Source organism: Epinephelus moara, chromosome 16, assembly GCF_006386435.1.
Source record: "Epinephelus moara isolate mb chromosome 16, YSFRI_EMoa_1.0, whole genome shotgun sequence".
In the NCBI taxonomy this organism is placed as follows: domain Eukaryota; kingdom Metazoa; phylum Chordata; class Actinopteri; order Perciformes; family Serranidae; genus Epinephelus; species Epinephelus moara.
In genome coordinates, this window is record NC_065521.1 from 928,561 (window position 1) to 953,234 (window position 24,674).

The window sequence follows — 24,674 nt, forward strand, 5'->3', positions numbered from 1 at the left end:
GTTGTTTTGTGCCTCTCTGAAGTTGTTTTGTGTCTCTTTGTGGTTGTTTTGTGTCTCTGTAGTTGTTTTGTGTCTCCTTGAGGTTGTTTTGTATCTATTTGAAGCTGTTTTGTGTGTCTTTGTAGCTGTTTTGTGTCTCTCTGCATTTGTATTGTGTCTCTTTGTGGCTGTTTTGTGTCCCTTTAAGGTCATTTTGTCTCTTTGTAGCTATTTTGTGTGTCTCTGTAGTTACTTTGTGTCTCTTTGTGGTTGTTTTGTGTGTCTTTGTAGACACTTTGTGTCTTTTTGTAGTTGTTCTGTGTCACTTTGTAGCCTTTTGTCTCATTGTTGTTGTTTTTTATCTCTTAGTAGTCATTTGTCACGTCTCTCTGAGGTTGTTTTGTGTCTCTCTGAGGTTGTTTTGTGTCTCTTTGTGGTTGTTTTGTGCCTCTCTGAGGTTGTTTTGTGTCTCTCTGAAGTTGTTTTGTGTCTCTTTGTGGTTGTTTTGTGTCTCTTTGTGGTTGTTTTGTGTCTCCTTGAGGTTGTTTTGTATCTATTTGAAGCTGTTTTGTGTGTCTGTAGTTGTTTTCTGTCTCTGCATTTGTATTGTGTCTCTTTAATGTCATTTTATAGCCATTTTGTATGGCTTTGTAGTTACTTTGTGTCTCTTTGTAGTTGATCTGTGTCACTTTGTAGCCTTTTGTCTCATTGTGGTTGTTTTGTGTCTCTTTGTAGCCATCTATTGTCTTTTTTCTTGCTATTTTCTGTTTCTTATTTTTAGGTAGTTTGAGACTTTTTGTAATTTTGTGTCTCTTCTTGTGATTTTTTTGTATCTCTTTGAAACATGAGATCAATGAACATGTGAATCCTAAATTATTAGAGAAGAGGTGAGCACACATTAGCAGGTGCTAAGCTACCGGCCTGTCTCAGACATGCAAACAGTGTTGGGAAAACTTCATTCAGTGTTTTCACCTGGTTAAATCTGCTCTGTTCATTTTGGAGAGGACACTAGTTGAATTTTTAGGTCTGCTGTCATTACATTCTTTACCTTTATGCTGATTTAGTTATGGAATGCTTTGTTATATTTATCTACTGAAGAACAACAGAAACACCACAGTGCCCGAGTGCTTTACTCACCTCAACATATATTCATTATGAGTTTCTACAAGTCTAAACTGTCTGGTTTACACTTTAATTCAGCTAAATAAAACACAGATTTGACGTCTCTGTCTGACATTATTATGTTATTATTATTAAAGCCGAACATCTTTCCTGTTTAGCTGAAGATAAAACGAGTCACAGTACAAAAAGCTGCAACTCCTGACCTGCTGGATATCAAACTGAGGTGGATGCAGACGAAGCCAGAGGCCGGCAGACTCGCCGCAGCTCTGCTAATTAACCGCCGAGTCCATGTCATCTATTTCTGCTCTAATTACAAGCCGTTAACCCCGCGCCTGCCGACCGGCCGACCCGCCGCTTCATTAGCTGCCTCACCTCTTATTAATGTGCTCTGAGAGTGTGAGAAGACACGCCGCCGGGTTCACACCGAGATACTTCAGTGCAATAACAGAAAATAACTTCACTGCCTAAGACCTGTTGTGTTCTGCTCCTGGATCAGTCATGAAGGCTCTGACCTTTGACCCCACCCTCTCTCAGATACTTTGCTACTCTTTCATTTTAACAAACTGAACAAAATCTGCTGCTGAACGATTCATTTCTTCACAAGTCTCACTGTTTGTTTCAGCGAGGAAGAACATCAGGTCCTACGGCCGAATGGCAACTTTAATCCTCAGAGTCATAACAAGCCTCAGTAAATAAAACCACTGACTGACTGTAACTCTGGTATCAGAGGATGTAAGACGCAGTTTTAATAATCAGTGTTTACCAAATCACGACAAAGACTAAAGTAAACATGAACATCTGACACATGGCCACGGTCACACAGTTCAACGAAAACTCAGGCTAGAAGCGACTTTGATGGTCGAGGTCTTGAGATGGTACGGACAAAATTTTAAGTAAATCGGATCAAATCTGTTGTAGGACTTCATTGGAGTACGACCCCTGGAAATGGCCAAAAAATGCACGCAAGTGACAGACTATTCAAAAGAGGCTTCTTTGTAGGTCTTGAGATGTTACATAGGACTACGAATTTTCATACCCGTAAGTGAAACGTACGGCGGGGGCTCCTTCGCTGACTCAACGAGGACTAGAAAACATGTCTGGAGGTCGTTACTGAGGTTCCACTGATTTTCTCCAGTTATTAGTCAGACCCTGTTTGACAAGAACTCAAGCTTTGAGTAAGTTTTGATGTCAAAGGTCGTCTGATGGAAAATTTGAAGTGAATCGGATCAAATCTGTGGGAGGAGTTCGTAAAAGTACGACCCCTGGAAATGGCCAAAAATGCACCCAAGAGGCACAGTAAATTCAAAATGGCCGACTTTCTGTTGGGTTTAGCGCATGGCTCCAAGAGGCTTTTTTGTACGTCAAGTTTGGTACATGTAGGCCTTGTTGAAAGTTTGTGTACCCATAAAGTATCAAATTTTCAAGCATGTTGAGCCCCTCCAAAAAGCGATTTATTTCTAGGATGAAGAAGAAGAAGAAGCGCTGAAGCTCATTTAACACCTGCAGTTTAAACAACTTTAAATAAAAGAGCAGTATGCGTAAAACTTGAATCAGACGTGTTCAGAGCGTTCGAGATTAACTCCTCAAGCTCTCGGTTTAAGGTGCTGATAAATGAGCCACACCCATTTGGCATCCCCAGGAGGTTCAATTCCCTCTGACGTCACAACACGTTTTAACCCATGTCTGAAAAACTTAAAAAGAAGTGAGTGAATCTGAAGGTCAGACTCTGAACACATCTGTGATCGTCTCAATATGGCCGCCGTGTGTCCAGGTCAGTCAGGACCTTGAGGACTCCGGACACTCTCCTTCCTCCTCCTCCTCCTCCTATAATGTCTGATTCTTTTATTAATCCCGTCGGGGAATCGTCTCTTTTTGTAGCTGCCTGCCTTCCTCCCCCCGCTCTGATAAAACTTAACTGCTGTTCGGTTTGAGCTAAATAGCTGAGCGGGTCCATTTAATTCTTAATTGATGTGTGATTAAGAGCGGCCGAATGGCTGTGGCCGGGGGAATGTCACCTTCCCAGAGGAGGACTGGACTTCCTGACCACAGCCGCCGCTGCCACCGCCACCGCCCAGGAGGATGGACGGATGAGCATGCTGGAAACTTACCGTCCTGGAAGACTCGCTCCACGTTGAGGCCGTAGGTGGCGCAGGTTTCGTAGTAGGTGCAGCGTTTGAGGTCGTTGGAGAGTTTCCTGGCTCGGCTGTCGTCGATCACTCTCGGGTTGGCTGAGCTGATGGCGTCTGAGGAGGGAGATTAAGTCTTTACATCTTTCCCCAGAATCATCTGTAGAGTTTCAAATGTTCCGAATAAAATCACAAACTCTTATTTTTCATGTTTCTGATCGAGGCTGCAAAGCTGACTTGATCTGGGCTTTGCTTTGGAATACATATCGTCCATTTTTGGTGTTGAAAGAGAGCGCCATGTCTTTAATTGTTCCTGATTTAAAAAATCTTTATTTTTAGCCGAATCTTTCATTTTTAATGGTCAAGAAAATTTTATTTTTCATGCACTAATGGCAGAAAATATCATTTTTACCTTCTTACATTTGGGTATTTCCTGATTTTCTCTGCTTTATATGACACTGAACTGAATTTCTTAGGGTTTCAGACAAAGACGACATTTAAAGGCATCACCTTGGACTTTAATTAAGAAGACTTAAACAATGTTTTAAGTTCAGTATCCTGGTTTAAAAATTAAATTGAAAAAGGATGGACAAACTCTGACTGCAAACTTTACTTTTGTCTTAATCTTTCATTTCGGATGGTAAAAATCTGTAATTTTTCATGGAAAAACGGCAGATAATATAATATTTACCTTCTTAAATTTGGGTATTTCCTTATTTTCTCTGCTTTATATGACACTGAACTGAATTTCTGAGGTTTACAAGACATTTAAAGGCATCACCTTGGACCCCGAGATACTAGTTTAGCCATAGTTCACCATTTTCTAGCATTGTACAGACCAGACTATCAACTGAAAAGTCTAGAAAAGTCATCACATTAATTGATGATGAAAATAAATGTCAGTCGCAGCCCTAGAGTGGGTCATGTTTTCCTTTATCATGTCGGCTTGTTTCTTCTTTCGACTATAACTTGAAACTAACCCTTGAAAATTTCTAGTTTAGTTCCTGGTTTAGAAAATGAAAACTGAAAACGACGAACTCTGGAAACTTTGGCTGCAAACTGAAACTTTGTTTTTATCTAAATCTTTAAATGTTGGTGTCAAGAGTGGAGCTGCAACGATAAATCAAATCTACCAATTGATTTGAAGAAGTTTTTTGTGCAAATTGCGAGTGAATGTTGTTTTCAGCCTCTTAAAAATGGAGATTTCATCATGTTTCATCATTCACCTTTGGATACTGGACGGAACAAGACATTTAAAGGCATCACCTTCAACATTTAAAGACCAAATGATTAATCAAGTACCTAGAAAATAATCGGCAGATTAACTAAAAATAAAAATAACTTAGTTCGGCTTGTTTATTCTTCGGAATATAACCCTTAAAAATGTTGCTTTGAGTTTTAGTTTCCTGGTCCAGGAAGAACTCTGAAAACTTTATTTTAGACTTAATCTTCCATTGCTGTTCCTTTTATCCAGTCAGCTGCTTTATGTGTTGGACCACAACCCTGATATATGTTCAGCTCAAAACTCTGGCTTACACAATGAAACATGTAAAACTGTTCAAGCGAGAACTCTAAAAAATCTGGAGATACTTTGGCCGTAACACTGAGACTTTATTTTTGTCTAGATGTTTCAGTTCATCCTCAACCCTGTCAGCGTTTTGGAAACTTTGGTGATACTTTGGCGCCCTCTGCTGAGAAACGTTGGCCAGTGAACACTGTGGTCTGAGAGACTTTTAGAGGCCATCCAGGAAAATGAGGAAGAACTAAACTCCTCTTCTTTTCCTGATGAAGGTTTCAGACCAAACTAGATATTGAGAGCACGACTTTATGGTGTGCGAGAACTTTGTTAAAGTTCTTATCCTTCTTGAAAATACAGAAATAAAGGTAATCAGTGAGTGTAATGAACTTTAAGACCATCACATCCTGGTCTCAGACTCCAGGACGAGGCTACATCCTGGTTTACAGAACACAGAAGTCACCGCAGGTCGTAGCGAGGTGCTGATCAGCAGCAGTAGACTTGGAAGTAGAAACCGCAGGTACCAGCTCTGGAAATGAACCTGACTCCTGTCTGACTGCTGAGCGTGGACACTTCCTGTGTCTGTCCTTTCAAAGTAAAGTCACACATGCTGCAATTATGAAGGTTTGGATTTATTTTGACAAGGTGCAGCTCCTGATGGAGTTTCACATTTTTCTCCTGACTCTGGATCCTGTCTAGAATCGTAAGAACCAGGACTCTGAGCTCTGTGCAGTGACGGTCAGTCACCACTGGGTGGCAGCAGAGCCTCACAGAACAAACACTGTCTGCCTCAGTAGAAGGAGAGAGAGTGTAACAGTTTGTATTTCCCTGTGTGTGTGTGTGTGTGTGTGTGTGTGTGTGTGTTGGTACCTTGCGTGCCGACCAGGACCAGCGGCAGGTCGGCGGCGTTCCTGTAGTTGGCGAGGCGGCTGAAGTAGTGATAGACTGTCTGGAAGCTGATCTCGTCCTCCAGACTGAAGACGAAGATCACGGCGTCCACCCACAGCGCAAACTGCACACACACACACACAGATTCAAATACAACTTTATTTACACAGAGTCTGACAGAAAACAAATCAGAAACACATCAACTGTTTCCTCCTGTAACTGAGACGTATTTTATTTTTATTAACTTTTTTCTGACTTTTTCATTAATTATTTTATGTTTTACTTTTTTTTTTACTTTATTTATTTTATTTTTATTAACTTTTTCTTGCTTTTTATACATTGTTTTATTTCCATTATTTGTTTTCTGAATTTTTTATTATTTTATTCTTAACTTATTCATTATATTTTTTATTAACTTCTGTCTTACATTTTTATACATTATTTTATTTCTATTAACTTTTTTCTGACTTTTTTATACATCATTTATTTTTAATCTATTTTTCGATTTTATTTTTAGTAACTTTTTTATTCAGCTTTTTCTTATTTTTTTAGATTATTTATATTTATTTTTTTCTTATTTTTAATACATTTTTCAATTTTATTTTTCTTAACTTTTTTCTTACATTTTATTCTCATTTTTTTCTTATTCATTTATTTGCTATCTTTTTAATCCATTTTTTATATTACTGCTTTATATCCTTTCAATATTCTTGTTTTCTTTTCTTTTTTTATTTACAACTGCAAATAAACATTGTTTATTTATGAACCTGTATATTAATTTTTCCAAGAAATAATGAGCTGTACGACCGACTTAATATCCTTCCTGTTTTATAACTTTATATTTGTGAGGTGGACGCACACACTGAGCCTCACAGACACACAGACAGACAGACAGACTCCATGAGGAGCAGACAGAAAACAGGTGAATTATTCATCAGGTAAAGTCCTGACCCACTTTCACCTCGTCCTCCGTCACACATCCTGATGATGCTCTTCATCAATCACTGAGGAAGATGATGGACGCTTCACAGAAAGACTTGAGACAAATAAAACATTGCCTTGTCTTTTATTTGTTACTTTTTGATTCATTTTTAATTTTATTTTCTGTTAATCTATTTACTTTTTTATTTTAGATTAACTGCTTTCTTTCTTTAAAATTAGATTTTTAATGAACTTTTTCATACTTTTTATTTAATACTTTTATTTCATTTTTTATTTACTGCTTTCATATTTTTTAAATTCTACTTTTTATTTTGAATTCAGTTTTTCTTACCTTATTATTAATAATTATTTTATTTTTCTTATCTTTTAATTTATTTCTAATTGTATTTTTTTTTATTTAATTAAGTCTTTTTATTTATTATTATTTCATTTTTCTTGACTGTTTTCTTACTTTTTGATTCATTTTTAATTTTATTTTTTATTAACTTTTCAACTTTTATTTTGTTTTTATTCATATTTAATTTGTTTTTATATCACTTCTCATTTATTAATTTTCAATTTTTTAATTAACCTTTTTCTTACTTTTTATTTATTATTTCAATCTAATATTTTCTCTTTTTTATTTTTATTTTTTATCATTTTCTTAATTGACTTTTCTCTGACTTTATTATTATTATTATTATTATTTTATTTTTATTATTATTATTTATTTTTTTCCTTCCTCCAACATGTCAAACACTGAACAACCCATTTCAGAGACTAAACTGATATAAAGTTACTTCAGCAGCAGCAGCAGCACAAAATACTTGAGCGTTTCATTCGGCCTGTCGGTTGTCAGCAGCGCTCAGCTGATGTCCCAGTGTGCAGGTGCAGTACTCACCTGAGCCTCCGGGGGGCCTCCTTCGTCTCTGATGAGCAGCAGGTGACTCTGACCGTCCACCACAATCTCCTTCTTGAAGCGGCCACCTGCAGGAAACAGCATCAGCGTCAGACGGAGACAGACGACACGACTACAGGTGGACCAGCGTCTCTATCTGCTCTACAGGTGATCGATGACACGGTAATGATCCAATGATTGATTGATCTGCTCTACAGGTGATCGATGACACGGTAATGATCCAATGATTGATTGATCTGCTCTACAGGTGAGGACTCAGGTGATCGATGACACGTTATGATCGACTGATTGATTGATTTGGTGGAAGATGATCGACACTAAGAGGAGAGTGAATATTTAGGATGATTAAAATGGCTGAAAATCAATGTATCAGGGAAAGATGCACACACACACACACACACACACACACACACACACACACACACACACACCTTGATGATGTCACACTGTGCGGCAGCTGGGTCACCATTAAAAATGGCCGACTTCACTTCCTGCTGAATCCTGTTTGGGTTTTTTTTAATCAACATCAAAAACAAAACTAGTTGAGTTTTTAATTATGTTTAAATCTATTGTAACTGTTCACACTGTATTGTTTGAGTCCATTATATGAAACACTACTTTATTATCTTGTTTATTTATCTTTTTACTACCTTACTTTTAAATTGATTTTGATTTTTGAATTGCTTTTTCTTTTTTACATTTTTCATTTGCTTTATTTTCAAAACTTTTATTTGTTTTTTGTTTTTGACTTTATTTTGCATTTTAAATCATTTTATTTTATTAACTTTTCTGACTTTTTAAATTATTTTTCAATTTATTTTTTATTTACTTTTTCTAACATTATTATTGACTATTTTTATTTTGTTTTTATTAACTTACTTTTTAATTAATTTAGATTTTTTTTAATTGCTTTTCTGTTACATTTTTCAGTTGTTTTATTTTTTAAACTTTTATTTTGCATTTTAAATTATTTTATTTAATTAACTTTTTTCTGACTTTGTAAATTATTTTTCAACTTATTTTTTTTCACATCATCATCTATTATTTGTAGTTTGTTTTGATCTATTATTTATTACTTTTTAATTAATTTAGATTTTTTTAATTACTTTTTTGTTACATTTTTCATTTGTCTTATTTTTTTAAACTTTTATTTATTTGGTTATTTATTTATTTATACTGACTTTATTTTGCATTTTAAATTATTTTGTTTTACTTATTTTTTCTGATTTTTTAAATTATTTTTCAATTTATTTATTTTTCTTACATTATTATTTATTATTTTATTGTGTTTTTATTTATTATTTATTACTTTTGATTTTTTTTATTGCTTTTTTGTTACATTTTTCATTTATTTTATTTTTTAAACTTTCATTTATTTGGTTATTTAGTTATTTATTGTTTTTACTTTTTTTCTGATTTTTTAAAATTATTTTTCAATTTATTTTTATTTAAGTTTTCTGACATTATTATTTATTATTTCTATTTTGTTTTTATTTATTACTTTTTAATTAATTTAGATTTTTTAATTGATTTTTATTACAATTTTCATTTATTTTATTTTTTAAAACTTTCATTTATTTATTTGGTCATTTATTTATTTTTTGTTTTTATTAACTTTTTGACTTTTTACAATTATTTTCAATTTATTTTTTATTCACGTTTTCTTACATTTTTACTTTTAATTATTTTTTATGTTGTTTTTATTGATTTCGTATTACTTTTTAATTAATTTTCATTTTGCTTTTATGTACTTTTTTTCTCATTAATTTGTTTGTGTTTTCCTTACTTTTATAAACTTATTTTCTGTATATTCTACATTGTATTGTTGCTTTATTGCATTTATATATGTATATATATATATATATATATACATATATAATGTATTAAAAAAAAATCTACAATAAACAAAACAAAAAACACTTCATGTTGTCTTCCTGTTTTGTTTTTTGTTTTTTGCATTAAAAACCGTGCAGCTAAAATAAACTTTTATTTTTCAACAATAAATAAAGTCACTAAAAGTATCATGGTTGTTGTTGTGTTGTATAAATAAAATACATCAGACTCATTCCGCCTCGTCCTGCAGACATTCAGACGGAGTCAGCAGTAGAGTGAGCGCTCAAGTGTTCGGCTCAGTGTGGGAACAAACGTCTGGTCCGGACGATTTACAGGAAGTGGAGGGAAAAACTAAAAATAAAAGTGCAGATGTTATTTTGGGGATCAGCTGATCTGTAAACACTGAGAGCCAGTGCCTTTACTACAGACAGCAGAGTAAATGATATGGTGGATGTTTATATACGGCAGCGACACACACACACACACACACACACACACACACACACACACACACACACAGCAGATATTTTGAGTTGAGACGTCTCAAAGCTGACACACATCAAGTTTTCCAACATTTGGGAAACAGGAAGTTCCCACAGGTCACAGACTCAGATGCTCATGTTGTGTGAAGTGTGTGTGTGTGTGTGTGTGTGTGTGTGTGTGTGTGTGTGTGTGTGTGTGTGTCCTGGATGGATCAGGTGTTTACAGGTAAATAACTTTAGAGAATAAAACCCTGAGGTAGACGTTCAGCTTCCTGTGTACGGGCGCCATGTGGCGAGGACGGACGGTGCTGCTGCAGTAAAGCAGATGGCTCACTGAGTCAGCACAGCGTGTTTATATATTTATATACTATGTATGTGTGTGTGTGTGTGTGTGTGTGTGTGTGTGTGTGTGTGTGTGTGTGATGTACATCATGTTTACTGCACATGCTCACAGCTACACTACAGACACGGAGGCGAGTTCAGACACGTGGAGTTCAGCTTCAGCTTCAGCATCGTGTGATGGCGTTCGGCAGCAGCATGTCTTTATTTTCATTTCTCATCTATTCAGTAGAAACTTGTTTCAGCCTCGACGGAGACGTTCACACGACACACTGCCAGGGCTGGAAGGAAACTCACGCTGCCTTCATGTGCTGGCAAAATAATCGGATAAATGAGCTCCTGACTGGGGACGTTTACAAGTCAGAACTTGTGAAAATTTGGTACACAACTTCCACAACGTCCACTTTGACGTCACAGAACCATGGCAAACAAAAGTGAACGTTTGGTTGATTGTTTAAATCAATAGCTGTTTCCTGCCGGGACAGCCCGATGAAATGCACTTATATTTTACAAAGCAAAAGTTGGATTACCTGTCGGGAAAGTGCCACAAAAAACAGCTGTTTGTTTCCGGAGAAAAAGTTGGGATACCGCAACAAATAGGGGGGTTTTGTTACGAGAAATAGTCATGTTTCCTGCCGGGAAAGTGCCATGAAACGCCTTTGGTTTGTTGGTTGTTGTATTTTTTTCACACAGAAATAATCACATTTCCCTGTCGGATAGTGCCACAAAAAACAGCTCTTTGTTTCTGGCCAAGTATTTGTGTTTCCTGTCGAGATAGCGCCATGAAAAGCCGTAGTGTTTTACAAAGAAAATGGCGTGTCCTGCCAGGATAACGCCATGGAAAGCCGTTGTTTTTTATGGAGAAAAAGTTGCATTTCCTGCCATGGTACCACAACAGAAAGTGTTTGGTTTTTTTTAGTTTTTTTACGGTGAAATTGTTGTGTTTCCTGTCAGGATAGCGCCGTGAAAAGCCGTAGTGTTTAATGAATAAAAAACTGCGTTTCCTGCGAGGATACCACAGCAAAGACTGGGGTTTTTTAATGGTGAAATAGTCGTGTTTCCTGTCAGGATAGCACCGTGAAAAGCCGTAGTGTTTAATGAATAAAAAATTGCGTTTCCTGCGAGGATAACGCCACGAAAAGCGGTTATTTTTTACGGAGGAAAAAGTTGCATTTCCTGCCGGGACACCGCAACAAAGAGTGTAGTTTTCTTACGGAAAATTATTCGTGTTTCCTGTCGAGATAGCGCCATGAAAAGCCACAGTGTTTTACAAAGAAAATGGCGTTTCCTGCCAGGATAACGCCATGAAAAGCGGTTGTTTTTTACGGAGGAAAAAGTTGCATTTCCTGCCGGGATACCGCAACAAAAAGTGTTTGTTTGTTTGTTTTTTTTGTTTTTTTTAAAACAGTGAAATTGTTGTGTTTCCTGTCAGGATAGTGCTGTGAAAAGCTGTAGTGCTTAATGAATAAAAAGTCGCGTTTTCTGCCAGGATAAAACCATGGAAAGCGGTTGTTTTTTACGGAGAAAAATTTGCATTTCCTGCCATGGTACCACAATAAAAAGTGGGGTTTTCTTACAGAAAAGTGCCATGAAAAGCCGTTGTTGTTGTTTTTTTTGTTTGTTTTCCGGGGGGAGGGTTATGCAGAAATAGTCGCATTTCCCTATGAGGTAGTGTCACAAAAAGCAGCTATTTTTTTTCCAGTGAAATAATCGTATTTCCTGATACCGCAACAAAAAGTGGGGTTTTTTTAACGGTGAGTTTCCCGCCTGTGTCTCCTCATATGTCCAAAGTGCACGGTTCTGGATTTTACACTGTATTTATCTGATGTTTTTTTTTGTTTTGTATTTTTTGCATTACGTAAAGTAATACAAATTTTACTAACTATTGAACTTACGCTCTATTTTGTTTTTTTGTTTTTTTTAATCGCTTGTTCTTCTGTTTTACTCTGTTATTCCATTAAAGGTCCTTGCGTGTGTTTAACTTTTGCATTTTGGGCTTTTATTTTGGCAAATACGTAATTTTATTCTGAAATTCTTAATATTCATAATCGCTATGCAAACTTAAATAATATTTGTCTTTTTCTTTCTATTTAAATTTCTTCAGATTCTATATATTATCTGTTGTATTTGTACCTGTGTCGAGCACGACAAACTTATCGTCTCATGTTTTATTTTCAGTGTTTTCATTACAGGTCCTCGTGTGTGTTCAACCTTTGCATTTTGCCTTTCTTATATTGGCCAATGTTTGGTTTTATTTTGAGTTGTGTGCAACACATATATACACATTATTATTATTATTCCAGAACCCTCTGTGGAAATGACGGAGCAGCTTTCGTTATGTTTCCTTCTGATCTGCGTGTGAATCAAACGGCGCTGGTTTCAAACCCTGAGCAGCTGCTGCTGAACTTCATGAAGCTTTAACGAAACGCTGCTGAAGCCGAGACGTTCTCAACACGCTGCCGTCACAATCACAGAGAGGAGGATGGATGGATGGATGGATGAGAGGAAGAGGAGGAAGAAGAAGAGGAAGAGGATAGTTACCTGCGTCCACGTCAGCTAGTTTACAAGAGCAGCCCAGAAAGAAGACAGAAAGCAAAAAGACAACGCAGCCGCAGTTAATAACATGCAGTCAGACCCAGCAGAGAGGACAGAGTCCATCGCTACGTCCAACACAGGGACACTTATGAAGACAGAGACAGAGAGAGAGAGAGAGAGAGAGAGGACACCAGAGACACAGAGAGAGGACACCAGAGACACAGAGAGAGGACACCAGAGGACACCAGAGTTTTCCAAGCAGGTCAGCTGGAGGTCAGAGCACAACAAAAACATCCTGCAGAAGAAGAAGATTTCAAGGATCATGGCTGGATCTGTTTTCTGTTTGTTTATATTTATGAAAACAACAACAAGACATCGGCCAAAACAAACGTAATGAACGGACGTATGTGTGTCTCTAAAGACATGTGTTCCTAAAGACGTCTCTCTGAGGACGTTAGGTGAACTAATGTGGCGTCCAAACCAGAGACAATAAATCCTCATGTTTAAAATCAACACCGAAGTCATAGAATACCAGGACTTGGTCAGTGACTTCCTGCGTCAGACACCGACACCACGTACATTTGTTAGCTAAATGTAACCACGTACATTTGTTAGCTAAATGTGACCACGCACGTTTGTTGGCTAAATGTGACCACGTAGATTTGTTGCCTGAAGGTAACCACGTACATTTGTTGGCTAAATGTGACCACGCACGTTAGTTGGCTAAATGTGACCACGTATATTTGTTGGCTAAATGTGACCGTGTATATTTGTTAGCTAAATGTAACCACGTACATTTGTTGGCTAAATGTAACTGCGTATATTTGTTGGCTAAATGTAACCACGTACATTTGTTGGCTAAATGTGACCACGCACGTTTGTTGGCTAAATGTGACCGCGTATATTTGTTAGCTAAATGTAACCGCGTATATTTGTTAGCTAAATGTAACCACGTACATTTGTTGGCTAAATGTAACTGCGCATATTTGTTGGCAAAATGTAACCACGTACATTTGTTGGCTAAATGTGACCACGCACGTTTGTTGGCTAAATGTGACCGCGTATATTTGTTAGCTAAATGTAACCACGTACATTTGTTGGCTAAATGTAACCACATACATTTGTTGGCTAAATGTAACGACGTATATTTGTTGGCTGAAGGTAACCACGTACATTTGTTGGCTAAATGTGACCACGCACGTTTGTTGGCTAAATGTGACCGCGTATATTTGTTAGCTAAATGTAACCACGTACATTTGTTGGCTAAATGTAACCACGTACATTTGTTGGCTAAATGTAACCGCATATATTTGTTGGCTGAAGGTAACCACGTACATTTGTTGGCTAAATGTGACCACGCACGTTTGTTGGCTAAATGTGACCGCGTATATTTGTTGGCTAAACGTGACCACGTATATTTGTTGGCTGAAGGTAACCACGTACATTTGTTAGCTAAATGTAACCACGTACATCTGTTTGCTAAATGTGACCACATATATTTGTTGGTTGAAGGTAACCACGTACATTTGTTGGCTAAATGTAACCACGTATATTTGTTAGCTAAATGTAACCACGTATATTTGTTAGCTAAATGTAACCGCGCATATTTGTTGGCTAAATGTAACCACGTACATTTGTTGGCTAAATGTAACCGCGTATATTTGTTAGCTAAATGTATCCACGTATATTTGTTAGCTAAATGTAACCACGTACATTTGTTGGCTAAATGTAACTGCGCATATTTGTTGGCTAAATGTAACCACGTACATTTGTTGGCTAAATGTAACCACGTATATTTGTTGGCTAAATGTGACCATGCACGTTTGTTGGCTAATTGTGACCGCGTATATTTGTTAGCTAAATGTAACCACGTACATTTGTTGGCTAAATGTAACCACTACATTTGTTGGCTAAATGTAACCGCGTATATTTGTTGGTTGAAGGTAACCACGTACATTTGTTGGCTAAATGTAACCACGTATATTTGTTAGCTAAATGTAACCGCGCATATTTGTTGGCTAAATGTGACTGTGTATATTTGTTGGCTGAAGGTAACCATGTACATTTGTTGGCTAAATGTAACCACGTACATTTGTTGGCTAAACGTAACCACGTACATTTGTTGGCTAAATGTAATCGCGTATATTTGTTGGCTAAATGAAACCACGTACATTTGTTTGCTAAATGTAACCTTGTACATTTGTTGGCTAAATGTAACCATGTGCGTTTGTTGGCTAAATGTAACCATGTATATTTGTTGGCTAAATGTAACCATGTATATTTGTTGGCTAAACGTAACCATGTGCGTTTGTTGGCTAAACGTAACCAAGTGCGTTTGTTGGCTAAATGTAACCACGTATATTTGTTGGCTAAATGTAACCACGTATATTTGTTGGCTAAACGTAACCACGTATATTTGTTAGCTAAATGTAACCATGTATATTTGTTGGCTAAATGTAACCACGTACATTTGTTGGCTAAATGTAACCACGTACATTTGTTGGCTAAATGTAACCACGTGCTTGTGCGAGACCTGGATACAGCATTGGAGGCGGAGCCCCGTACATTCCTATGAAAGTTGCTCAGTGGCGCATAAAGCCAAAAAAGCCTAATTTCTGCGGTATGAAATAACCTGATTTCCTGGCAGTTTCCTGGAAAATTCAGCCCAAGTTCTTCACGAAAATTCTAAGAAGGTCTCAGTTTTTAAGTTGTTACAACCTGTTCACTCATTAGCAATAAAAAAACGATTAATGCGGATAAAAAGTGACAAAGAACCGCTATGATGAAGGTTTCCTGACCCTAACCAAGCTGCTTCTGTGCCTAAACTCATCAAAAAGCGCAGTACAATGCGTCTACTTATTCTTTCAGAGTTCGGGTGTCATCAGCAGAGTGATGTTCTGCAGAGCCGAGGAAACTAAATTCCTCTCTGTGGCGTTTTATTATCGAGATCCATCTTGTCATTGTCTCGACTTGTTACACAGATAAACTGATAAATCAACATTGTTTCACAGATGTCTAAGTTTGACCCGCAGTCAAACGACTTTCCTGATTTTTTCCGCGTTTTCACTCCGTCCTCACTTCCTGTTTTCCTTTTTCCGTTACAGTAACAAATAAATACAGCATATATATAAAACAACAGGATCTGTGGACGAGGTCTGCGGCAGCTACACAAACTCAGCAGCAGCATTAGTCTCGGTGGCTGCGGGTGATTTCCCAACCAGAGCTCCTTTCTGTTTTAATGGATTCCATCTGCTGCTGCAGCTCCTTAAACACACCACCGTGACTTTCAGGGGGGGTCATGGTCGCCGCTGCCTCGACGGATCGTTCCGTTGGTTTCACTGAGAGCAGCAGATACTTAACGTTCCTGACGATCAGTTTTCAATTCAGACACTTTTATTGATTGACTCAGTCAGAGCAGCTGATTCACTGTCAAGACTCTTACTGATGGTGCATTCAAGGACACTCTGAAGTTTAAAGTACAGTCGATACAAGTCACCGATTAACCAAATGATGGATAAAATAATCAGTGAATCATCTTTAGAGTCATTTTTTTTAGCATTATCAATAAAATAAAATGTCAGAAAACAGTGATAAATGTCCGTCTCAGTTCCTCTTGGTCCAACATGACGTCTTTCAGTGTCTCGTTTTGTCTAAAAATTGAACATATTCAGTTTAATTCCGTGTGAAACAACAGAAAACACGAAGTCTCCACATGTGACATGAAAACTGAAAACTTTTACCACCATTTTTGATCGATTAGAATTAGATTAGAATTAGATTTAAAGATTCACTGTTTATCAAAATAGTCGGGAGGCCCAGTATCATATCCTGTGAAAATGAACCCACAAGTGTTCGTATAAAATCCTACGAAAATGCATCCTATGGAATTGCACCCACAACAGTTTATATATCTTGCGAAAATGCACAAACAATGGGCTGTATAACAACCTGTGAAAGTTCACCTTCAACGATTTGTTTGATATCCTATGAAAATGCACCCACAACTGTTCGTATAATAACCTACGTAAAATGCACCCACAACGGTTCGTATAATACTTTGCGGAAGTGCATCCAAAACTGTTCGTATAATATCATGCGGAAGCACATCCAAAACTGTTCGTATAATAACCTACGTAAAATGCACCCACAACGGTTCGTATAATACTTTGCGGAAGTGCATCCAAAACTGTTCGTATAATATTGTTCGGAAGTGCATCCAAAACTGTTCGTATAATAACCTACGTAAAATGCACCCACAACTGTTTGTATAATAACCTACGTAAAATGCACCCACAACGGTTCGTATAATACTGTGCGGAAGTGCATCCAAAAGTGTTCGTATAATATCGTGCGGAAGTGCATCCAAAACTGTTCGTATAATAACCTACGTAAAATGCACCCACAATGGCTCGTATAATAACCTACGTAAAATGCACCCACAACTGTCTGTATAATAACCTATGTAAAATGCACCCACAATGGCTCGTATAATAACCTATGTAAAATGCACCACAACTGTTTGTATAATAACCTATGTAAAATGCACCCACAACTGTTCGTATAATAACCTACGTAAAATGCACCCACAATGGCTCGTATAATAACCTATGTAAAATGCACCCACAACTGTTCGTATAATAACCTATGTAAAATGCACCCACAATGGCTCGTATAATAACCTATGTAAAATGCACCCACAATGGCTCGTATAATAACCTATGTAAAATGCACCCACAACGGTTCGTATAATACTGTGCGGAAGTGCATCCAAAACTGTTCGTATAATAACCTACGTAAAATGCACCCACAATGGTTTCTATGACATCCCACGGATTTGCGCCAGAATAATGACATTATGGACATAACGTAAAGTTACAGAGATTAGGTTTAGCAAAAGAAACATGGTGCTGACGTGACTCAAAATAACTCAACATTCACACAGTTCTGAACACCGGCCTCCAGCGGAAAGTCCTGTGTTTTTTGACCCATTGACCACCACCCTGACCTGCCTCCTTATTGGACACTTACATATTTACTCCTGTTAGTGCATTGGTCACATGATCACAGCCTTCATGAATACTCCGGTTACACACGAATTATGAAGTACGTATATAGAATAATATATATGTAGCTACCTACGAACTTTGGTGCATTACTTTGTGTAGGAAAACAGCATAAGAACATCCTACACTATTAATGTATGAAAAATGAGAAAGTAAAAATACAAATGTTCAGAACAAAAGAAAATAATTATATTTTCCTTTTCAAAACATTTACATTTCATTCTCCGACAGCTCAACAGAGTATGAAACCCTGCACGTCTGAGTGTCCCTGAACGCAGCACAGAGAGGAGTTTTAAAGGACTGATGCTTAAACCTGAATAAGAATCAGTTTCACACTAACAGGAGCTGCAGGAAGTTTCCCGCTCATTAACAGGAGCTGATGTGAGCGCGGCGGCCGTCTGCAGCCGAGGCTCCAGTCTGCAGCCCCAGAATACCTCTGGTTAGTGGCTTTGTGGCGCTGCGGTCGCCCCGGCTGCTCGCAAGCCACCAACTCCGCTTCCCAATCAATCGCCATGGGAATCCAGGCCGAGGCTTATTTTTAGATCCCAGGAATTTCAAAACAACACATCAGCTCCTCCTTTTATTCCTCCATCGTTATGCAACCATCTCAAAGAGTTGTTTTTTTTAATTGGAGCTGGACGCCAGGCTCGTCATCAGATCAAAGAATTTTGGGGAGCTGTTGTTTGGGGCTGGCTCAGATATCTGGTATGTGGAGCTGCTTGAAAAGCCGTGTCGTGTTGCTCTTGGCAGAGTGGCGGTGTAATTAAGGCCGAGCGGTGGAAACAGACCGTTGGGCATTTAGCAGTCCGACACGGCAGAGCCGCAGAGGGCATTTTAAGAAGAGGTACGTCACTGCTGAACAAGATTTCATCTCTTTTTCTATGTGGACACCTCGGGAATAATCTGCTCCGGGGATTCCCCTCCACCACAGAGTCTCTGGATCCCTGCTCCGAGTTCTGGAGGAACTCAACTCTGACCCCTCAGAGTCTCTTTAACTCTGTGATAAACTCCTCTCGTGACTTATTAATAAAAATCTTTGTGTTTAAACTTTAACTGCACCCTGAGAACACGGGAGGCCCAGCTCCTCCGCTGAGGGACCCGGAGCTAAAATTGGTTTTTGGGTGGGTCCCCACATGATGAAAGCTGCAGAGTTTCACCCTGAATAAACTGCGTTTGATGGTTTTCAAGGCTGAAAACATACAAAGAGGTTGAGCCGGGTTAATTAGCTGCAGTTTCTCTGCTCAGCACCAGGCAGAGGAAGCTTTACTGACACACACCGTGTTAATGAGATGGTTCTCACTTTGTTTCCTGTCTGATTATTTCTAGAGAAGATGCCAAAGAAGTTTAAAATACGAGCAGTTAAAAAGAAACCACAAAGCCAAAACTTCCTGCAGATGTTTCAAAGTAAAAGGAACTGGAAGGAGTTTGTTCTTTTAGCCACTTGAAGGCTTTTAATGTGAAACATCTGTGCAGGAAGTGTCACGTATACCTGACAGTTACTACGGCAAAACCTGCACTTTATGTTGCGTCATTTTTGATGATTACACTTGGCAGAGATGGCCTCCATCTTGTTTTTACATGGATTACTGTATTGTGCTCTTACTGCCACTAGATGGCACAAACACGTGTCCACGAACGAGGACAACAGGTCTGAGTTAAGCAGGATGCAGTATGAGGTGCAGTAAACCCAGAATGTGATGTCCTCACAGGGTCTCAGGAGGATGTTGCAAGCGGGGACGTTTTTGGCAGCTGTTCGTCTTCGAGTTAGCTGCTAACTACTATTAGCTGCTTCAAATCTCCTGTGGTCAAAGCGTCACACCTGTCCAATCAGTGGTCCCGTCCTGCAGGCTGCCCCTCTGACACAGATGTCTATTTGGCGTTGTTGCTGCCTCTGTTGCCGACTTAAAGGCGAGACTGCTCTGGTTCGATACACTGCTGGGTGGCGTCATTTTGAAACACTGCCGGTAACGATAAAACATAAGGAGTCCCTTTTGTTGAGGTGGATGGGAAAAAAACTTTGTGTGCTAGCACGTGTAGCACATGACGTATGTCATGTGACGTGATCAGATTAGTTAAAAAAAAAAAAACATGTCTATTTAAGGCAAAACCTTGATGTTTTTTCATCTAAAGCTAACCACGTGATTTGTTGCATAATTTTAAAAACGAGACATTTACCGACGTGGTCGAGGCGGAACAACAATCCAACATTCTCGCCTCAAACAGGCGCTTTAAAAGGAGCTTTTAACTTTATTTGTTAACTAAAGGAATAACAAACAACTACAACTTATTATTATTCTTTAAAAGATGTAATAAAAGTAGAATATTAAAAATAAACACACCTATCATATAAGAAATAAAAACTACTACCATAATGTAGAGCCAAATAATTATCGTCATTATCTCTCACAATAAGTCTCACAGTCTACTGCGCTGTTTTTTCTGTTGCTCAGAAATCTGAAATAAACAGAATAAAAAGTGTTTGTCTCTCAGTTGTGTTCAGCTTTTCAACGGTGACCAGAACGAAAGCCTTTCACAATAAAAGCCTTGCAGCAGCAGATCTGTCCTCGACAGCTGATCAGTGATTAAAGGATGAATCATTTAAATGAAGCAGCTCGTGTCGGCCGCATGAACCTCACCCATTGGTCGATAACAGAAGCAGACGTTTCTCTGAGGAGGCGTCCGAGACCTCCTGAGAGGAGAAAAGCTCGAGTGGTGAAATATTCAGAGGAACACGGGGGTTTAGTCAAAGTGGGTCTTTGCCTGAGGAAGAGGGGGAGCTGGCAGAGGAGCCACTTTAATATTGGATGAGGAATATGGCCGCCGACTCCGCGGGGCGTGTGAGCGGAGACGCTGCTGCAGGAAGCTTCAGTTAGATTTTTATTTGTTCACAAAGAGCCGGATGAAACATTAAAGAGCTCCGCAGAGACACTGTCCTGTAAGTTCCATATACTGTCTCCCTTAAATCAGAAATATACTTATACACTCAGACATCCGGACGCTTTGTCATCAGATTTTACAAAATATACACACAAAATATTTTAATCCAAAACATTTCTAAATGTAGAAATATTTCTTAACACTTAAAGAGTTATTTGAGAGAGAAGTGAAAAGGTGTTTTACTCATTGCACTACACGTAAAGTAGCATAATGACGTCATTACAGGCGCACACGTGACAAAGTTTTCCCTCAGGGACAACATTTACAGTTTATAAGAGGTAATATATTGCAATACATTTAATCACAATACTCAGCATATCGCAACACGTTTAAAATCAAAATAATGTTGTATTGTGATTAAAGTATTGTAATAGTATGCTCTGGTGATTCCCACCCTGATCTTTTATGGCTCTTATTTTAGATTGATTAAACAGGATCATGCAAACAGCGATCTCCAGCAGCCGCCTGCGGGACGTCGTATTTAAAGGGTTTAAAGGACCACGTGATTAATCCAGAAAATCATCATCATCATCATCATATATTTGTCACATGGAAATTATACATAGTGCAACTACAGTGAAATGTGATCCAATCACCTCCTTTGAATTAATTAAGTTGAGCTGAGCTAAATTAAATTAAGTTAAGTCACGCTAAGCTAACCTAAACTACGTCAAGTCAAGTCAAGTTAATTTATATTAGGTCAAGTTAAGTTAAGATAAGTTAAGTTATGTAAAATCATGTTAAGTGACCTTAAGTTAAGTTACATTACATTAAGTTACATTAAGTCAGGTTAAGTTGAGTCAAGTTAAGTCAAGTCAAGTTAGCTAAGTGAGGTTAAGTTAAGTCAAGTTACGTTAAGTGAGGTTAAGTTAAGTCAAGTTACGTTAAGTCAAGTTAAGTGAAGTTACGTTAAGTCAAGTTACGTTAGTTAAGTGAGGTCAAGTTAAGTCAAGTTACATTATGTTAAGTTACATTAAGTCAGGTTAAGTCAAGTAAAGTTAAGTTAAGTCAAGTTAGCTAAGTCAGGTAAAGTTAAGTCAAGTTGCCTTTAATGAAGTTACCTTAAGTCAAGTCAAGTTACCTTAAGTCAAGTTACATTACGTTAAGTAACATTAAGTCAGGTTAAGTCGAGTCAAGTTAAGTCAAGTTAGCTAATTCAGGTTAAGTCAAGTAAAGTTACGTTAAGTCAAGTTACGTTACTTAAGTGAGGTCAAGTTAAGTTAAGTCAAGTTACATTATGTTAAGTTACATTAAGTCAGGTTAAGTCGAGTCAAGTTAAGTCAAGTTAGCTAAGTCAGGTAAAGTTAAGTCAAGTTACTTAAGTCAAGTTATGTTAAGTCAAGTTACGTCAAGTTACCTTTAGCTAAGTAAAGTTAAATTCAGTCAAGTTAGCTAAGTCAGGTAAAGTTAAGTCAAGTCAAGTTAGCTAAGTCAGGTTAAGTTAAGTCAAGTTAGCTAAGTCAGGTTAAGTTAAGTCAAGTCAAGTTAGTTAAGTCACGTCAACTTAGTTTAGTCAAGTTAAGTCAAGTTAAATTCAGTCAAGTCAAGTCAAGTTAAATTAAGTTGAGTTAAGTTAAGTTACGTTTATTTAAGTTAAGTGATGTCAAGTCCTTGTTTCGTCTTCTCACTTCGTTGGCGGCGTCCTCATAATTGTCCATATTTCGTGGTGGTTCTGGCAATCTATGGTTTCTGGTTGTGAAATAATTTAACAGACCACACATCCTGACAACCACAAAACAGCCACAGGGTCGCACTACAGTCGCCTCTGAACGGTGACACATTAAAGCAGTTATTCCCAGCTGAAGCAGGAGCACCTCACATTCCCATCATCACCCCATTCCTTATGTTTACTGACGTTTACATTTGGAAACATCAACCAGGCTAGCTTGCAGCTAGCTAGAAGTCAGCAGGAGGAGAGATGATTTCCTCATCCTGATGATGACCCACAGCTACACGCCACCATCAGCCAACACCAACCACAGAAACCTCTACTACGGCTCCCAAAACAAGAGCCTAGATATGACATGATTTAACGCAGCTGAAATCAGAAATCTTGTTCCTGCAACCAATGCGGGGTCTCCTGAAGGTCTGGTGGCGTCGGTGTGGCTGCTGGGCATCATGGTTAAAACCAGCTGATATCAGAATGTTTTAAATAGTTTAACACATCCTATATTTATTCACCCGAAACAGAAACGGCGCAGATTTCCATTTCAAGCTGTGATAAAACCTCCCTAAAATATAGATGCAGAGTGGAGAGGTCCATGCGTGACTCTCTCTGCTCTTCTTTATCTTTTTTTCTGCTCTGCTGCTCAAATCTGTGCTTTTGTTTCTCTTCGCCTGAGAAGAAAAAGCTTCTGGAAACACGGAGGCGCGGCTGAGAGGACGCCGGCTCCGGGCGCTTCGCGTGCAGGAGACGGAGGTTCATAATCCAGCCTCGCTTTATTATTTTCTGCTCGCTTTCTAATCTACTTTTCTGTTTGTTTGTTTATTTATTTATTTATTTCATGGATCTAATCTTGGAAAGAGGAGGAGGGGGAGGAGGAGGAGGGTAAAGCTCGATGAGTTTGGCACAAAAACATTGGAGCTAATGAAAAGACAGATCCAGCCAGATCTCATAAAGACAGACAGAAAGAGAGAACGTCCTTACCTTCAGGTGACTCTTCCTGGACGTACGTTCCCGTCAGGTACCTGTGGACCAGCGCCGACTTACCGCTGGCCAGGTTACCCACAATGCCCTGGGAGAAAAGAGATCAGTCGGTGTGAAAGAATCTGAAATGTTTCTATAATTCTGTTTGAGATGTTGTTCACTCACCACTTTCAGTTCTGGTACCGTTCGACTCAGCGTCCACTCCTGACTGTTCACAAATGCATCTGTACGACACAAAGACAAAACAAAGACATCATGAGCATGTGGTGCGTTCAGGTGCAGGCCATTTTGGCACGTAACAGGAAAACTGAGATAGTTTTATCTTTCTTCACGAGGCTCAACGGGCTGCACGTCAACCCGAGAATGACGGAAACAAGGGAGCCGATCTGTTCCTGCTCAGTGGAGTCAAGAGCAGCGGGAGTAGTGAGGAAGAGGAGGAGGATGAAGAGCCTCATTACAGCTGACATTTTTCATCCTCCAAATAATCGACGGATAAATGAAAAATAAAAATAATCATAATAAAAACAGAAATATCAATCGTCACATTTTATTTTTACTCCCAGAACAGAGCACTGAATGATGATGTCACTCAGACGTTATCATTTCCCCACCCACTTTGTGCCAAGCCCCGCCCTCGTGTGCTGTGATTGGCCGTCGACACTGAGCTCAACGCATCAGCCACAAAAACCCAAAGTGACTGAAGAAAATAAAAGACAGACGGAAACATATAAAGAAGTCAACATCCTGATTTATCAGCATCAGTGTGTGTGTGTGTGTTGGGACCTCCCTGATAACACTGACACTATCACACTACAATAACACACCACTGTGAACAGTTACAGTTAAAGAGAGTGTGGGAGGAACAACAACACCCCTCATTTCCCATGACCTCTCACTGCCTCCGCAGCCACACACACACACACACACACACACACACACACACACACACACACACACACACACAGAGTCAATGATGCTTCAGACTGGTCTGAATCAATGAACCGCTCAAAGATCAGAATCCGACCATAAATTGTTCACGTACAAGTTCTGTGTGATTTTGGGACATAAAGGCGTAAAGTCACGTGGCGATATATTTGGTCGCGGCTCTAAAACAGTGACCCTACGATGCACCGAGAGGTTCAAGGACAACCTTATCAATATTTTTCTGACATTTTAATAATAACTTTGGAAATTTTATATATACACAGTGGTGTGAAAAAGTGTTTGCCCCCTTCCTGATTTCTTACTTTTTTGCATGTTTTCCGCACTTAAATGTTTCAGATCATCAAACAAATTTAAACATTAGTCAAAGATAACACAAGTAAACACAAAATGCAGTTTTTAAATGAAGGGTTTTATTAATGAGG

The 24,674-nt window shown here is 38.4% G+C and overlaps 1 protein-coding gene across 8 annotated transcripts in view; it reads right to left on the minus strand.

Moving 5' to 3' along the window:
- agap1 (ArfGAP with GTPase domain, ankyrin repeat and PH domain 1) overlaps window positions 1–24,674 on the minus strand; it is a 193,508-nt gene that overhangs the window by 98,267 nt on the left and 70,567 nt on the right. For 5 of the 8 annotated variants that reach the window (XM_050065654.1, XM_050065653.1, XM_050065649.1 and 2 more), the window contains exons 2-7: window positions 23,473–23,531; window positions 23,308–23,395; window positions 12,667–12,681; window positions 7,454–7,539; window positions 5,614–5,755; window positions 3,210–3,344 (exon numbers count right to left, since the gene is read on the minus strand). In XM_050065654.1, the coding sequence (XP_049921611.1) occupies window positions 3,210–3,344; window positions 5,614–5,755; window positions 7,454–7,539; window positions 12,667–12,681; window positions 23,308–23,395; window positions 23,473–23,531 (525 nt within the window). The remainder of the gene's footprint in view (window positions 1–3,209; window positions 3,345–5,613; window positions 5,756–7,453; window positions 7,540–12,666; window positions 12,682–23,307; window positions 23,396–23,472; window positions 23,532–24,674) is intronic. The other 3 variants (XM_050065657.1, XM_050065655.1, XM_050065652.1) reach the window with 1 other exon arrangement.